Below are 17,439 nucleotides of genomic sequence, written 5' to 3'. Positions count from 1 at the left end.
TAAAATTGTTGTACAATTATCCTCTTCAAAAAATGTTATGATGTCATGTTTACCTAGAATACAAACATGTTGGGATATCTGTTTCGCGGTAACGTTTGCACTGTATGACATCATTTCTGGACAAAATTTGGAATATCTATTTTTTCACAAGAACATGACTGTTTCATTTTTAAAGATAGAAAAACATATTTTTTTTGTTGTGGTAGTTACAGAAGCACAATTAGAAAACGGAACTCAACATATATTTGTCAGCATATCCTATCTCTTTAAAAAGGAAAACAATGGTGGATTTTAAGAAGCCTAGGAATACTCCATAAATATTCCAAAAAATAAGAATGAATTACAAAGAAAAATCTATTGAAATTAACTATTACTACTAAACAGGAGTGCTAAGCACTTTAAAGAGTTCATCACAATTATTGCTCCCTATGGTTTTCGTAATGCTTGGCATTTTCCAATACTAAACCATGTCATCACAGAGCTTTCCCAAGTTCGGAGAATGCATCCGCCAATGACATTGTATACAAATAAATTACAGATGTGAAATAATATTGCAATTTGTCTTGCTCCCTATCACGTCCCTCTATCGTATGGGCAAAATATTTTGATCAAGAACTTAAACTATGATCGAAGAATACAAAATTGATCCAAGTTAATTCACTTATTGATGCCTCTCTAGAAACTTCTCTATGACGACTGAGAATGCGGCAAAGCCAGCACAGCCCATACATGCAGCTTGTGGACCACCTACAACCACACAAACATTGGAAACATTAACAAATGTCATTACGAAACACAGGTAGAGAACAGGTTTATAAAACAAGCAACATTGAGGGTTTCAATTCTTCATTTTCCAGTTCCTTATCTGGCCTGATTACTGTTTCTTTTCTCTTCTTTTACATCAATTTGCGTTTCATCTAAACAGCCTACAATGCACAACTTTCTTCTGCAATGAGAGAAGATATGAATAAAAAATAACAAGAAACCTAAAACTAAAATTACATATCTTATATTGAGCACTACATCCATATTGGGCCACTGTCAGAACCCCATGATTTGAGAACTTGCGGTTACAATTGTCTATTCTGATTTTTGGTTTACATCAACATCACTAAGTTATATTTAAATAGAAAACAACTTTGAAAAGGGATAAACAAAATAATTCTAACAATAACTTCTGTTTTGGGTGAAGTATATCAAGGTAATTGTTGCTAAGCCACCACAAAGACAGCAACCCTCTAGAAGTGCACTTGATGAACATCACTTTGTGCTCTTCATTCACACCAGACTCCCTTTGTACCACACTCAATAGAGAATTAGAGAAATAGTCCATTCTCCAAAACTAAGGCACTACCATTTCAATGGATTTGTACCACACTCAATAGATTAGATACATAGAATTTGATTACTTCAAACTTGTTAAAAACTTGGCATTTTGAATCTGAAAAATTGGAGTTACCTTTTGCATATGTGTGAATACATATTTAAATGCGTGCACGTACACACATGCATATATGAGTTTTATGAATTTTGTACGAACTTATGATCCATGATATGAACCCATGATTAATGATCTTGACTCTCATTCTCATTTATAAAAAAAATCTGGTTTAGACTAGAGTGGAAGACAGAGCAGAGCACATTCTCGTCTTGCTTTAAGTTTATCATTTTGCCAAACAGAATTACATCACTAAAGTATAAGCTCAATACAAACAGATGTGTACTCTATCATTTAGCTAAAATTTAGTTTCAATGGCAATCAATTACCAAACTCTTTACTACCCAAGAAAAAGCAAACCTTAGGCTAGTCACTCCTGGTCATTCAGCACTGGTTTTTTACAAGGAAAATTATGCTCCTGCACCTCATGGGAGGTGTGTCAGGCCATGTCTTGCCATCATTACTTAAATACTGGTTTATTAGAGACAAAAACATAATAAATGACAGAAACCAAATGAAAAAGAGGGTTACCTTTTGCTGATATAGCAGCTCCAGTAGTACATCCAGCAACAAACGTATTTGTGATGTCATGTTTTGCTCGTGCCTGAAAAGAAAAGAAAAAAGGATCCACATGATAGGAAGAAGAAAGAAACTCACATGCTTGATGTAAAATATATATTTTCATTCCCAAATCCATTAAACCTTCTCAACAACACACTCAGCAGCTGAGAATACGAAACCCATAACAGCAAATGCTTTGGCTGAACTCCAACTCCTTCGCCCCATCTGCTTTGCTTGAAATATAAACTGTTGTTTGCCAGTCATTTGCTCTTGCATCATAGGGTTGTCCAGTGCTCCAAGAAACAATCCCATGGCGATGCCAAGACCACCTCCTTAAATTCATCACATAAATCAAAAAAACAATTATTTTACACCGCAACACCTTGCAATGTCTATAAAGCTGAAATTATTCTCCAATGACATTTGATATTTCCCAGTAATTCGGCTATGTCGACATTTGTACAACAAGAAATTTTCAGATCCATTCGATTTATTTTGTTAAATGTGTTCATGAGATACTTATATAAATTTTGGGGAGTAAGGATTTTTGCTGGTATCATTGTATATTGTTGATCCAACTGAGGTTACAACCACAACCACAACCACCACCAAGTGAAATGATATTTGCATAACCATTTTGTGACAATTTTTGACAACTCTCTCTCATACTCACATGATGTTCTTATCCTCTCTCTTCCTTTTTCTCTATCTATTGTTTTTTACAAATGAGAAGAGAGAAAAAGAAAGTTGTCATCAAATGGTTGTACAAATACCATTACTCATTACCTAAACTCTCATTCATAGACGACGCCACTTGATTGTTCAATTCTTTTTTTTTTTTTTTTTTAAACAGCCAATTTTGAAACAGCATACCCATATAAACTAGAGGGAGCTGCTGTCCAGGTCACCCCGCAACCTGCCCAGACCCGTAAACAACCATGGCAGCAAACCCGAAAAGCCCATAGACAAAAACTACCTACTCACACAATCGCCGGGGTCCCAACACCATTCATAATAAAAGCAAGGCGGACACTTTAATCTAGTCAAACTCCATCTCCACGACAGGACCTTAATCTCCTCCACAATTTCATCAATCGCCTTTGAAATGTTTTTGAAAATCCTATTATTTATCCCTTTCCAAATTACCCAAATTGTCGCATGCCAAATTAGCCAAACCCCTTTCGTGCGACTTCTCCGCTCCAATAATCTAAATACACAGACAAATTTGGAGTAATATAGCCAACCCAAAATTTTACTCCAAACCGAGGACAAAAAAGGGCAATGTAAAAACAAATGACTAGAAGTTTCATTGTAAACATTGCAAAGCGATCAATTTGTTCAATTCATACAGCAACAACCAAGCCTTATCCCACTAAGCGATATGAATTTGTTTGATTCATATCCTCTTCAAAAAAAATTGTTCAATTCATATTATGTAAAGCTAGTTTCAGATTATTTCTAAATCATTTGAAATTCTTAAAAAGAACTACCAAAATTACACAAATATTTTGGAGCAGGTTAGTTTAAATTTTTAAATACAATTTATTAAGTGGTTAAATAAGATTTAAACAGATATTTGGAAATCCGGAATAAAGAAAGTGAGGGTTGAATAAATGAGCATACCCATGACTCCACTAACGACACTGCGCACAGCGCAATTGTTCCAAATGTCTTGGCCGCGAATTTCCTCAACAGTTGGCAAACTTAGGGGCTGAATTTGAGGCTTCTCAACTTCTTTTGAGTTCACAAAATCATTTGCAACAGCTTTTTGTGACTCGTCAGCCATCGTTGAAGCACAAATCTAAGATACGCAAGGTTGGTTGATTTGAAATCACCGCAAAATCTGTGCAATGAACAATGGATGAATATTATTATTAATACTTCACTAGGAAGCAAAAAATACTTCAAAATGTATACTGTACATGAATCAAATCAAATTTTTCAGGCACGTGATTGGACACATACTTCGTAACATCTAGCGATAGATAAGGTCACGTTATGCAAGTGGTTTCAAGTGTATTGCGCTACTTCAAATTGAGAATCACTACGCCTCTCTCCGGCTGTGACTCCCCTCTGGTTAGTAACCCTAAAACTTCGTTCAAATCTCTTGCTTTGATTTATTACTCTTTTCTTTTGTTCCTATGTTTTCAATATACAATAATAATCTACAATGCCAAATACCTAAAACCAATGGGGACTTATTTTCATGCATATCAGCTGTTTGTTGAAAAGTTTGTTTAAATGTTGTATCATTCAATTGAAGAATCTGAAACAATTCTCTATAATAGGAGAGATAACAGATCTAAGCGAACATAAATTATTGTATGTAGACCTGTTACCGATAATAGAACTAGAGATAATACATATTGGGACGATGTCATAGATTATGTTGAAAGCTTAGTTCCAATATTTTGAAAGTAAGTTACCTATTTGAATTTATGTTCATCTGTGTATGTTGTTTTATAAGAATCCGTTGTGTGAATATTCTATTGCATTATTGCTTAGGCTAATTTAATTATCTACATCGTGTGGCTTATATTGAAAAAATCTATATATAACTATACAAACATGTTGGGATATCTGTTCCGTGGTAACGTTTGCACTGTATGACATCATTTGCACTGTATGACATCATTTCTGGACAAAATTTGGAATATCTCTTTTTTCACAAGAACATGACTGTTTCATTTTTAAAGATAGAAAAACATATTTTTTTTGTTGTGGTAGTTACACACAATTACGATTGGAGATTCTAAGCTTTCAACATAATCTATGGCATCGTCCCAATATGCATTATCTCTAGTTCTATTATCGATAACAGGTCTACATACAATAATTTATGTTCGCTTAGTTCTGTTATCTCTCCTATTATGGAGAATTGTTTCAGATTCTTCAATATTGAATGATACAACATTTAAACAAACTTTTCAACAAACAGCTGATATGCATGAAAATAAGTCCCCATTGGTTTTAGGTATTTAACATTGTGGATTATTATTGTATATTGAAAACATAGGAGCAAAAGAAAAGAGTAATAAATCAAAGCAAAAGAGATTTGAACGGGTTACTAACCAGAGGGGAGTCACAGCCGGAGAGAGGCGTAGTGATTCTCAATTTGAAGTGAAGTAAGTTATAAACAGAAGAATGAACAACAACAAATACAACACGAATCGCACAACACCCTTTCTTGTGCTTGAGGTTTACAGGAGTAGTAGTTTTTTCATTTTTATTTTTTATTTCTAGTTCCACCCCATAAATTTTACGTTACACCCCAAATTACCAAAAATGCCCTTAGTGGTTCACGTACATACACCCAAAGAGAGCAATGGTAAAGGGAGAAGATCTAGAGATAAGAGAGCAATGGTAGAAAATAATACAACTCAAAGTCAATGTTGTATGTGATGATGTTGGTAGAATCTCTCTTAATATAAGAAGAGAAGATGTTGTGGAAATCCTATTAATGCCCCAGCCTAGTTAATTGACAAATCACCAAAGTAAGGGTAAAATTTGTCTTTAACTTACTTTATTCAACCAAATTACCACAATTAACTAAGATGATGTCATGTAACTACAAATAACTAATAGTTTAGTTCATTTGCTCTTCATAAAGTCATTTCCATTTGATGCCAACAAAATAAATCTGATTTTGGTTGACACGGAAAACGAAAAAAGTTTTCTTTTGTACAAAAAAGATATAATCTAATGTCAGATCTACAATCAATTGGAGGCAAATTTTCAATTTCAAATACTCTTATATTGTCATTCACTACTCTTTCATAATTTAATACTCTCTCTCATTCTCTCAACTGTCTCTCCTCTCTCATTTTCCTTTTCCTCTTCTCTCTTTGACAACAAGAAGAACACGGCAGGTATAAGAATTCATTTTCCTAATATCATTAATTATTTCATTTGTTGTTGACCTTCATATCATGTATATTTAACAAAAACAGTCCTAACACAATTTTAAAATTATATCAACAACAAAAAAGCAAATATACAAAATATATTCATTAGTTATACAAAAAAGCAAATAAGAGATAGAGGGATGAGCAGCTGATTCTGAGAGTGAGAGAATTGAGAATATGGTTTAGTATCAGTTTGGTTTTATTTTTTTATGCATAACAATTTGGGCTTTGTAAATAAAAATAAAAAAAAAAACTATGTTTTTAGTTAAACCACAACAAGTAAAGTAATAGCATAAAGTGAATTTTTTTTTTAGAAAGAAATGAATATTATTTGAGTCATATTACAAGAAAATCTAAGTGAATTTTTTGTTAAATCATAACAAGTAATAACAGAAAGTGAATATTGAAAGTGAAAAAAAAAAAAAAATCTTTTGATTTGCAAATAAAATTTTTATTCATCTGTAAAAAAAAATAAAAATCTGTTCTATCAAAGATTCATTGAAAAAACAGACTTTTTTATCAGAAGCATCGAAACTAAAAAAGATTCATCTACAAAAAAAAAAAAATTGCATCTCTAGAAATAAAACAAAATCACATCCAATTTCATATTTGTATTGTTGTTGTTGCATGTAATGGAAACAAAATATGTAAAGAACTTGACCTGAAAACACGTAAGCTCTTTCCCGGCGCGGTGGTTGCAAGCTCCGGCGTGGTGGTCACCGGCGAAGGTTGTCCGTTCCTGATATTTTTAAATGGGTTTTGTAGAGAAGATGGAGGGGACTCTTTTTATGGTGATGGATTTTCAAAAGCTTGTACGTGGATGTCAAGATCTAGCCGAAAAGATGGTCGTAGGGAAATTTAAAATCATCTTTGACTTGAAATAAATTTGATAGAGTATAATTACAGATGAAAAGGAGAGGATGAAGATGGTGGAGCAATGTAACGACCGCCGGAGACACACTGAAGGAGGGAGGAGGCGGCGGCTTGGGTTTGTTTGAGAAAATTAACTTTGAAATAAATATGGTGTGTGTGGAATAAAGTTAAATGACAAAAAATAAAATAAAAAGAAAATTATAAAAAAATACTCTAGGTTTGTACGAGATAGAAATGGGGTAAGAGAATTGCTATTTACATGATAAACACGAGTAATTTATCCAAATATCCTTCGGCAGTTAACTGCTGAAGTTTTAGAAAATCGGCTATAGTTAATTGTCTAGAAATTTCAAGCCTGGAATTAAATAAAGAAATACATCTAAGTTTTTCCTTAATTAAATTTAATTCCTAAATAAGGAAATATTTGTATTTATTTGTAATTAATTTCATTGATGTCTATCATTATTTAAGGTAATAAAAAATATTCTTTTTTTTTAAAGGTAATAAAAAAATATTCTTTTTTTTTATTAAAGTTAAATGTCAATGGTTAAGTTTCACACACGTATGCATAAAACGTTGAGAATTGTTGTTGATAATTTATGGTTTTTATCAAAAAATAAAATAAAATAATCAGGTTTGAGGTTTCCTCGGCAGTTAACTGCCAAAGTTTTCAGTTTTCCTCGGTAGTTTACTGCCGAAGTTTTCCTCGGTAGTTAACTGCAGCCGGTTCCATAATTCGGCAGTTAACTGTCGAGGGGCATTTTAGTAAATTACTGGTGTGACACAGCCAATGCATATGTGTAAACAGCAATTCTCAACGGGTAAAGGGGTATAGACTTTTTTTATTGCAAAATTAGTGTAACATAATAAAAATAAAAATAAATAAATTCTTTAAAAAATATATAAAAAAATATATAATAATAATAATAATAATAATTTCTTTATCAAATAATAAAAAAATAGTAATAGTTTATTTAACCTCTAAAACTATAATTTAATAAATGTTATTTTACACACACACACACACACACATATATATATATATATATATATATATATATATATATATATATATATATATATATATATCTAACGACGTGTTTTTTAACAAGATCTAAAGACGTGTTGTTACATTAATTAATGAATATTAAAATTTAATTTTTTTTATATTCATAAAAACATAATGTAAATATATTTCATTGTTACATAGAAATAACGGTAAAACATTGATTGTTTGATACGTACAACATACCAAATAGAGTAGTAGAAAAAGAGTGATGTGTGTAGATTTGAAGTGAGCCAGTAACAGACGATGTATAAATAGTTTAAGAGACAAGTTTTAAAAAAGATTGACAAAATATATTATACAATGGTTAACTCACCACTTCAGAATTTTAAAATAATTGTTGTAAACGAGACAAGTTGTCACTTCGCAAAATTTTTAAAAAATTATTATAAAGACATGCTGATATAAATTTTAAAACAAGTATTGAACATATTTTGGTAGTGGTCGGAGTTTGAACCCCGGACCTTGGATATATTATGCATTATCCAAACCAACTGAGCTAAGCTCACGAGAACATAAGTATTGAACATATGATTTGTCATCGCTGATATATATTATAAAATAATTATTATACACGAGACAAGAGATACACTGATATATATTATTAAATATTATTCTCCTTCCTTCAAAAAAATATTATTCTCCTTTTTTTTCAAACCATAACGTAAATGAAAAACTAACTTAAAAAAATAATAGAATTATACACAGCATTTGTTATCATTGAGTACAAATTCAAAATAATTATAACTTAAAGAGACAAGTTTTAGCCGATATGAATTTTAAGATAATTATTAACTATGGTTATACATGTGACTATTCACCAATAATATAATTTTAAAATGATTATTATTCATTGGACAAGTCGTCTGTCTCACAAATTTTTAAAACAAATATTATACATAGAAGAAGTTGTCAGTGTTGAAAATTTAAAATAATTATTATATAATGGACAAGTCGTCACAAATAAAAATATAGAAATAATTATCATCACCGTTAAACACATACACGGGATTGTTTTGATTAAATGTCCAAAATAAATACTAAGCTACATATTATAAAATAATGATTATACATGAGTCAGGTTGTTTTTGATAAAATAAAATAAAATAGTTATAACACAAAAGACAAATCGACATTGATATAAATTTTAAAATCTTTATTTCACACTTGATAAGTGTTCAATGTTCAAATTTAATAATTATTTGACACAGGTCAAATCAACACTGATAAATTTTTTAGCATAATTGTTATAGACGATATAAGTTTTTTTTTTTTTAAGGATTATAGACAATGTTGTTGAAAATTTAAAAATCTATTATTATACACATGAGATGTTGTCAATAACATAAAATTAAAATAATTATAACGTACAATACAAGTCAACAATTATATAAATTTTAAACTAACTATTCTATATAGGACAAGTCGTCAGGGATACATATTTTTAAATAAATATTATACATAGGTAGAATTGTCCATGGTAAAAATTAAAAATAATTATTATGCACAGTACAAGTCGTATTATATATAGTAAAAATGTCATTGATATGTGAGACGTGTGAGGATTTCAGAAAGTGAATAATAGAAAGAGAGTGATAATGTGTATAGAGTTGAAGTGTGGTAGTAGTGCGTGTGGTGTGGCGGAAATTTTAAAAACTATCATAAAAAGAAATTTACATAATAAGTTGTCGTTGATTAACTAACTTTTTATACACATAACCAATTGTTATTTATAAAAGACTGGTCTTGCTAAAACGTTCATGCTATTTATAATATCATCTCACTTCAAATCTATAGTCATATTGAACCCTCATAAACTAATATGCACGGGATAAATGAACATTGACTAAACTTTGAGAAAAATAAAATAAAATACACGGGATAAATTATCAATGACTAAACTAACATTGATTTACACAATAAGTTGTCCTTTATAAAACTGTTCCTGCTAAAACATTTAAACTATTTATAACATCATCACCTCAATTCAATTCTACAACAATATTGAACACTTATCAACTAAAATGCTCAGGATAAACAGAGATTGAATAAAATTTCGTAGATAACTGAAATGCATCGGATAAGTGGTCATTGACTAAAATTTCAAAAGTAACATAAATGCACGAGACAAGTTGTCGCTAACTAAACTAACTTTGATAAACGATATTTATAAAAAATTGGTTTTGCTAAAATGTTTCATGTCACCTCACTTCAATTCTATAATGATATTGAACCCTCATAAACTAAAATGCACGGGATAAATGAACATTGACTAATCTTTCAGAAAAGAAAAAAAAATACACAAGATATATTATCATTGACTAAACTAACTTTGATTTACACAACAAGTTGTCCTTTATAAAAATTGTTCATGCTAAAACATTTAAACTATTTATAATATCATCACCTCAATTCAATTATAAAATGATGTTAAACTATTTATAATATTACATGACAAGTTGTAATTTTTTTTTTTAGCAAAAGTTGTAATATTATAATAAACTGTTGGATATTATTTTTAATATCTATATAGACTTAAAATATACACACAATATCTCATTTTCCATTATATTCAAATATTATAACATTGTTTACGTTTCAAGTTTAACAAATTTAAATAAACTTATGTTATGTAAAAATTGTATTATATTTTAATGCGCATTATCATATTCTGCAAAATGTAACAATCATTATAGAGAAATAACTGCCCATCACATGTAAAGAAGTTATATTAACATTTTCAAAACCTAAAAAAAATATATTACATCAAAATTTTAAATAACAATATATAACAACCATTAAAAAGAAAATCAGACTCTTTTAAACAACAAACGGTTATTGTACCCGTGCATCAGCACGGGTATGTTACTAGTATAACATTATAAGATTGGATTGTTTAAAAAAATAAAATCAAAAGTATCCAAAAGTTTGAATTATGACCCTTGCATATAGAAAATATGATTAAAAGATAGAAATAGATTTTTCAATGAGAATTAATCAATGTTATATTGAAGTAGACACTTTAAACATTTAATATATTTATAAGAAAAAATGAAATGAGAAATACTTGACCAATGTTGACGTTGACCCATTAATTACAAAATTACAATCCAACAGGCCAAGTTGAATTGAATTTTTTACAATGTATAATGACCAACAAGATTATTATTATTTTTTTCTCGAAAAGGACAAAGAACAATTAATAGAAAGAAACTTGTGGGTTCAACTGCTGGGAATCTTGGTGATCACGATGACGATACAAACATACACAAACATACATGGACCGTCATAATATTCCTAAGGACCTAAAAGACCTCCAAAAGGGCTTCTTATACCCCTCAAGAAGGGCTTAGCGCCCCTGAAAAGAGCCCAAAGGCCCAAGGCGCGTATCTCCCATAAAGCCGCCTTAATAAACCTCTAGAACCTTCTAGAAACCGCCCAAAATACCTAAATACCCCTATTACTTGGAGACTAAGCAACCAAAACCCATGCCCATAGAAGGCTATAAATACCACCCTTGAGAACACTCTCATCTATCCAATTATCAGTCAAAAACCCTAATAGACGATTCTGAACCCTAGAATCCTTATTGTACTTTTTCTGCAAGTACAATTGGCGCCGTCTGTGGGAAAAGGTAAAACTAGCCTTGACCACGATTCTTTATCGAGATTCCGGTTCAAAGAAAAACTGAGTCGTAGTCTTCTCTGCGATTTAGTATCCTAACCCTTACTCAAACCTAAATCGCACCTCACGTACCATTTAGAGAAAAACCGATATGGCAACACCAGAAGAAGCACAAACGATGAGGAGTCAGATCGCCCAGTTGTTGGAACAGAACGAAGCTCTACTCGCTTCAGTGGAGACTATCCAGCAGCAGCAGGAGAAGGCGGACTCTCATCACGGCGAGCTGGATGAACCAGAGCCCCAGCCGTTTTCAACTGAAATATGGAACGCTCCGGTTCCAGATAACTTCAAGCCGCCGCACTTACCAACTTTCAATGGAAGGGGCGATCCTTCTGAGCATGTAACCGTCTTCAACACCAGGATGTCCGTATACGGAGTTGCTGATTCCCTTAAGTGCAAGTTATTGGCGGGTACCTTTGCTGATGCAGCTTTGCGCTGGTGCATGAGCCTTCCCCGCTTTTCCATTGTGGGTTATCAGGACATGATAAAGAAGTTTACCCAACAGTTCTCTGGAAGCCGCCACCGTAAAGTATTATCCACCAGCTTGTTCAATATTCGACAAGGCCCAAACGAATCACTAAGGGAGTATCTCGCTCGCTTCAATGATTCAACAATTAAAGTTTCCAACCCCAATCAAGAAGTTTTTGTTGGCGCTTTTCAGAATGGTTTGCGTGCCGGACAATTCAATGAATCACTCGCCCAGAAACCCGCTGATTCAATGGAGGAGATAATCGCTCGTGCTGAGTGTTATGTTAAAGGAGAGGAGAGCAATGCGGAGAAAAAAGCTAGAGATGCAAAGGAGAAAGGAAATTCCGGGGGGGAGCGCAGGAATCACTATGTTCCTCCTAATAGAGATAGAGGAACGTTCAAGAAGCACTATGAAAGAAACCAGCATAGTGATGCACCCGAGCACTTTACCCCTTTGAACACGCGCCCCGAAAGAATCCTCAAAGAAGTTCTCGAGTCAAAAATCATTCCGCCTGCGCCACTAAGTCGAGGCAAGATCATGGGTCCTAACATGGATGCTTGGTGTAAGTATCACTTGGTACAAGGCCATAACACAGATGAATGTGTTCATCTTAAGAGAGAAATTGAGAAACTCATACAAAGCGGGAAATTGCGAGGATACGCCAAGGAGAGGAGCAGCAATGATAGACAACAAGATAAACCCAACCCCGTGTAACGCCCTCTTTGAAGTATTTGTTTTATTTGATTATTTTTAATGAGTTTAGAATATATTTAAATGATTATGTGATTTATTAAGTGGCTTATTTTAGTATTTAATAGTATAAGATTTGAAAATAAAATAAATATTGAGATGTGGGGCTGTTTTGGAATTTAGAGGAGTTTAGTGGAAATAGAGGAAATAAGAAAAATAGAATGAGGAGAGAAATAAGAAGAAAACTAGGTTTAGAAACTTTTTTACGTGAAACTGCTTTTTGGAGAAAAAGGGAGAAAACAAGAGAAGAGGAGAACCAAGAGAGAGAGAAGCCGCCGATCATTCATTCTAAGGTAAGGGTGAGACTAACTTTGCAATTCTATTAAGTATGTGATTCAATGGTTAGGTTTAACATGATGTAGGATGAGTTTTGGAGGAAATGAAAAGTAGGTTAAAACCGAAGAATTATTGATTAAACGATGGAAACTTGTTAGTTTTGATGTTATAGAGATTAGGGTTGTATGAACATATGGGTAGTGAAGGGTTTTTGTTTTCTATTTGTTTGTTTAAATATATGCGATTGATCAATCATCCATGTTTCGGTTAAATATTTTTGGTGTGGCGTGATACATGCTTGAGATTGATATATATTGATGCCTATTTGCCTATCCATGCCTACATGAATTGTTTTTGTTATCGATGCCTAATTGTGAATCGGTCTTAAAATAAGCAAATAATGTTCCTTTCCTTGATTTATTATCGGTGCCAATTTTCTTGTTCTGTTGATATTATTGATTGACTTATCCGTTCATATATGAAAATTTGAAAGAATGGTTGAACTCTAGTTTTACTTTCCTCTGTAAGACATTTAGGATCCTTTGCTATCTCTTAGTTTCATTCACTACTGAATTGATAGTTAATTGGAAACATGACTTTAGTGGAATTTTGATCCGTGAAGCTTATTTATGATGATTTGATGTTGTTATATTGTGATATAATTATATATGCATTACTTGAATTATATGTGAATAATTGAGACGTTGTTGATTTGCATTTGATATTATTATGTCATGCTGTTTTTGTATACTACTGTGTTGCTGTTGTTATTTAACTAAGCTGCATGAGTCGGTCTAAGTTGATTAAGGTGATGAAGTTCCAAATTATTGGATTATACAAGAGTTGTTGATTTAAGATGTTTAAGAAGTCAAGTCCATGCATTAGCATTCTTTGTTGGGGGCTTGATGCCCTGGAGTATATTAATACTCAAATAGCGATAGGGGCTTGATGCTCTGGAGTATAATGATACTCAAATAGCGATAGGGGCTTGATGCTCTGGAGTATATTCATACTTAAATAGCGATAGAGGCTTGATGCTCCGTATTGGTACCACATGCATATAAGAGGTCTAAGTTGCATAGTCGAGTTGGAGTCGCATTTGTCGAGTCAATGATGTTTATGTTGATAAGTTGTGAAGTTGTAATTGTTTATACAAACTATGATTGAAGTGCTAAATGATATATTACTATCTATAATGAATATTAAGATGATTTGATGTTGATTAAATATAATTGTTGAATTATATGCTTAATATTATTGTTTTGTGAAATCTCACCCCTTCTGCTTGGAAATGTTGCTCTTCCTATGAGTAACTTGCAAGTGATCGTTAATAGGTTGTTGCTGTTGCTGTCGTGAGTGACTTATTCCTCACTGAGTCTTAGGATGCTCTGATACGTAACGGGATGGGATCTTTTGTGGCTATTTTCTATTCCTTTACGTATTGTTTATATTTTAATAAGGCCTGCGCGCCAAAGACTTGTCTATGTTAATGAATTTAATCCGCTGCAAAGTTTGAAATAATATGTTGATGATTTTTGGAAAGATAATTAGTTAATTATCTCATTTAAGATTTTTAAGAAGTGTAGCATTCCGTTTACGTGGAAACTCTGATTATTTAAAAGAAATTTTTATTTTGGGAAAACGGGGTGTTACACCCCGAGCCTAAACATACTTTGCACACAATCTCTGGAGGTTTTGCTAGGGGCGGGGAGTCAAGTAATTCAAGAAAGAAGTATGCTCGCCAGGTAATGCTCTTAGGGGACAGTTCTTCACCGTCTGAAAAATGCCCGGATATCACTTTTTCATCAAAAGATTTCGAGCAGGTAATCCCTCATGATGATGATCCGCTGGTCGTTTCTGTTCAGTTGCTTAAGTGGGAAATTAAAAGAGTACTCGTGGACACTGGAAGTTCAGCTGATGTTTTATATTACGACGCCTTTTCCAAAATGGGTTTAAGTGAAGAACAACTCCAGCCGTTCAAAGGAACCCTCTCCAGTTTCATTGGCTAAAGAGTGCACGTGCGAGGGTATATCACCTTGAAAACCATCTCCGGGTCAGGAGACCAACAAAAATCGATTAAAATAAGGTACTTGGTAATAAACTCGCCTAGCTCATATAATGTGATCATTGGTAGCCCTTCTACCAACCTTCTAGACGCCTTTGTGTCCACCAAACATCTACTGATGAAATACCCGCTTGATAATGGGCGAGTGGGCACGGTGCGCGGCGATCAAAAGGTAACACGTGAATGTTATCATGCCAGCCTCAGGTTAAAGACCAAAAAGAGTGAAGAGTTTGAGGTTAAGGTTATTGATCTCGATCCCCGTGAAGATCTTCAGCAAGAGCGGATAGAACCTATTGAAGCCGTGAAAGACATCATCATTGGGCCACTTTCGCATCAAATCACTAAGATAGGAACCTCTCTCGATGAATTGGAAGAGGAAGTTCTGGTGCAGCTCTTGAGGGAAAATGTTGATTTGTTCGCCTGGGCGCCTTCAGACATGCTCGGAATTGATATTGGTGTAGCTTGTCATCATCTGGCGGTTAAGCCATCTGTCAAACCGGTAGTTCAAAGGAAGCGCAAGATGGGAGAAGAAAAAAGGAAGGCAGTGGATGAAGAAGTAAAAAAACTGCAGGAGGCGCACTTCATTTGTGAAATCAAATATCCCACTTGGTTGGCGAATACTGTTCTCGTAAAGAAAGCGTCGGGAAAGTAGAGGATGTGTGTTGACTATACGGACCTTAATATGACATGTCCAAAAGATCTGTATCCCCTACCGAACATAGACCACTTAATAGATAACGCGTCCGGCTATCGAATCCTCAGTTTCATGGACGCATACTCTGGATACAATCAGATCAAAATGGACCCTTTGGATGCTCCCAAAACCGCCTTCATGACTAATCAAAAGAACTATCATTACCAGGTCATGTCGTCCGGCTTACGGAATGCAGGGGCGACATTTCAACGATCTATGGACACCATATTCAGCAAACAGATCGGGAAGAACCTTGAAGTATACATTGATGATCTAGTGGTCAAAACATCTGAAGGGAAATCCCACTCAACAGACTTGAAAGAAATATTTCAGCAGATTCGAAAGTTCAACATGCGTCTTAATCCGACGAAGTGCACGTTTGGAGTACAGGCAGGAAAATTCCTAGGTTTTCTCTTAACTAGTAAAGGCATTGAAGCTAATCCAGATAAATGTCAGGCGATCATTAACATGAGAAACCCATGCAACATCAGAGAAGTACAACAGTTAACGGGTAGATTGGCGGCTTTATCGAGATTCCTCTCTTGCGCAAGAGATAAAGCCTTCGCCTTTTTCGCTACGATCAAAAAGAAGGAAGAGTTTGAATGGACTCAGGAGTGTGATGAGGCTTTTCACAAAATCAAAAATTTCCTGACCACGCCACCTTTCTTATATCGCCCAACACAGGGGGCGGTTTTATCCCTGTACCTTTCGGTTTCAGAAAACGCCATGAGTTCTGTACTGGTGGAAGATTCTGAAGAAAGAGAAAAGCCGGTATATTTCGTCAGCCGAGTCCTAAAGGGGTCGGAATTACGCTACTAGAAGATTGAAAAGTTAGCTCTGGCTGTCATAATAACCGCCAGGAAGTTACGCCCATACTTTCAAAGTCATAAAGTCGTCATCAGAACAAACTACCCAGTAAAGCAGATCCTTGGTAAACTGGATTTGGCGAGAAGAATGGTATCTTGGTCCATTGAGCTTTCAGAATACGACATTCAGTTTGCCCTCCGAAATAACATTAAATCACAAGTTCTGGCGGATTTTGTGGTAGAATTCACCTCTCCTGTTCAAGAGGCCGCCCCTCATGTGTGGTTACTATCAGTTGATGGCTCGTCTAACATAAAAGGAAGTGGGGCTGGCATTATTTTAGAAGGTCCGGGCGACTTACTCATAGAGCAGTCTTTGAAGTTTGATTTCAAAGCTAGTAACAATCAAGCAGAATATGAAGCTCTGATAGCTGGAATGTTATTGGCTCAAGAAATGGGGGCGAAGAATCTCAGAGCTCGAAGCGATTCCCAACTAATGACCAATCAAATTTCAGGAGAATACCAAACCAAGGATCAGCAGCTCTCCAAGTACTTGGTAAGAGTGCAAAATTTAGCTAAAAATATTCATTTTTTTGAGGCTATATACATCCCTAGGGAGTCGAATTCTCGAGCTAATTTACTAGCAAAGCTGGCTAGCACGAAAAAACCTGGAAATAATCGAACAGTAATTCAAGAGGTAATCTCTGCACCCAGCACCGAGGAAAAGGCAATATTTAGTTTAAACCAAGAACTTGAAGGATGGATGACTCCACGTTTGAAATTTTTGACGGGGTCTTTCGTCGCCAAGAGTGAGGAAGAAGCTCAGATAGTCAGAAAGAGAGCGACCAAGTTTGT

General features: G+C 33.9%; 2 protein-coding genes across 3 annotated transcripts; one reads left to right on the top strand and one right to left on the bottom strand.

The window, feature by feature from the left end:
* Window positions 1–289: 289 nt before the first annotated feature.
* On the bottom strand, window positions 290–6,935 carry LOC25487056 (mitochondrial import inner membrane translocase subunit TIM22-4). Of its 2 annotated transcripts, XR_005644164.1 has the most exons (6): window positions 6,566–6,935; window positions 3,623–3,842; window positions 2,141–2,331; window positions 1,970–2,042; window positions 1,799–1,856; window positions 611–747 (listed from the first exon to the last, which is right to left on the bottom strand). XR_005644164.1 is itself a non-coding variant. In XM_039830653.1 (5 exons), exons 2-5 carry the CDS (start codon window positions 3,783–3,785, stop codon window positions 662–664), a joined length of 513 nt encoding a protein of 170 aa, XP_039686587.1. In that variant the 5' UTR covers window positions 3,786–3,842; window positions 6,566–6,935; the 3' UTR covers window positions 290–661. The 2 variants fall into 2 exon arrangements, 1 of the variants encoding a protein (XP_039686587.1); XM_039830653.1 differs by lacking the exon at window positions 1,799–1,856 and having other exon boundaries at window positions 290–747.
* Window positions 6,936–11,618: 4,683 nt separating this feature from the next.
* On the top strand, window positions 11,619–12,710 carry LOC112419421 (uncharacterized). The gene has a single exon (XM_024777082.1). It carries the CDS (start codon window positions 11,619–11,621, stop codon window positions 12,708–12,710), a length of 1,092 nt encoding a protein of 363 aa, XP_024632850.1.
* Window positions 12,711–17,439: the final 4,729 nt, after the last annotated feature.

The sequence above is a fragment of the Medicago truncatula genome, chromosome 2 (genome assembly GCF_003473485.1).
Source record: "Medicago truncatula cultivar Jemalong A17 chromosome 2, MtrunA17r5.0-ANR, whole genome shotgun sequence".
Taxonomy (NCBI): Eukaryota; Viridiplantae; Streptophyta; class Magnoliopsida; order Fabales; family Fabaceae; genus Medicago; species Medicago truncatula.
Note: the sequence above shows the minus strand (reverse complement) of the source record. Positions and strands in the feature narration are given on the sequence as shown.

Bases quoted from the DNA above. Each gene is read 5' to 3' on its own strand.
- LOC25487056 (XM_039830653.1), bottom strand. From the start codon at position 3,785: ATGGCTGACGAGTCACAAAAAGCTGTTGCAAATGATTTTGTGAACTCA. The intron at 2,043-2,140 runs GTTTAATGGATT...TTTTCTTTTCAG, and splicing joins CTGAGTGTGTTGTTGAGAAG to GCACGAGCAAAACATGACAT. The intron at 748-1,969 runs GTAACCCTCTTT...GTGTGGTTGTAG, and splicing joins AGCTGCTATATCAGCAAAAG to GTGGTCCACAAGCTGCATGT.
- LOC112419421 (XM_024777082.1), top strand. From the start codon at position 11,619: ATGGCAACACCAGAAGAAGCACAAACGATGAGGAGTCAGATCGCCCAG.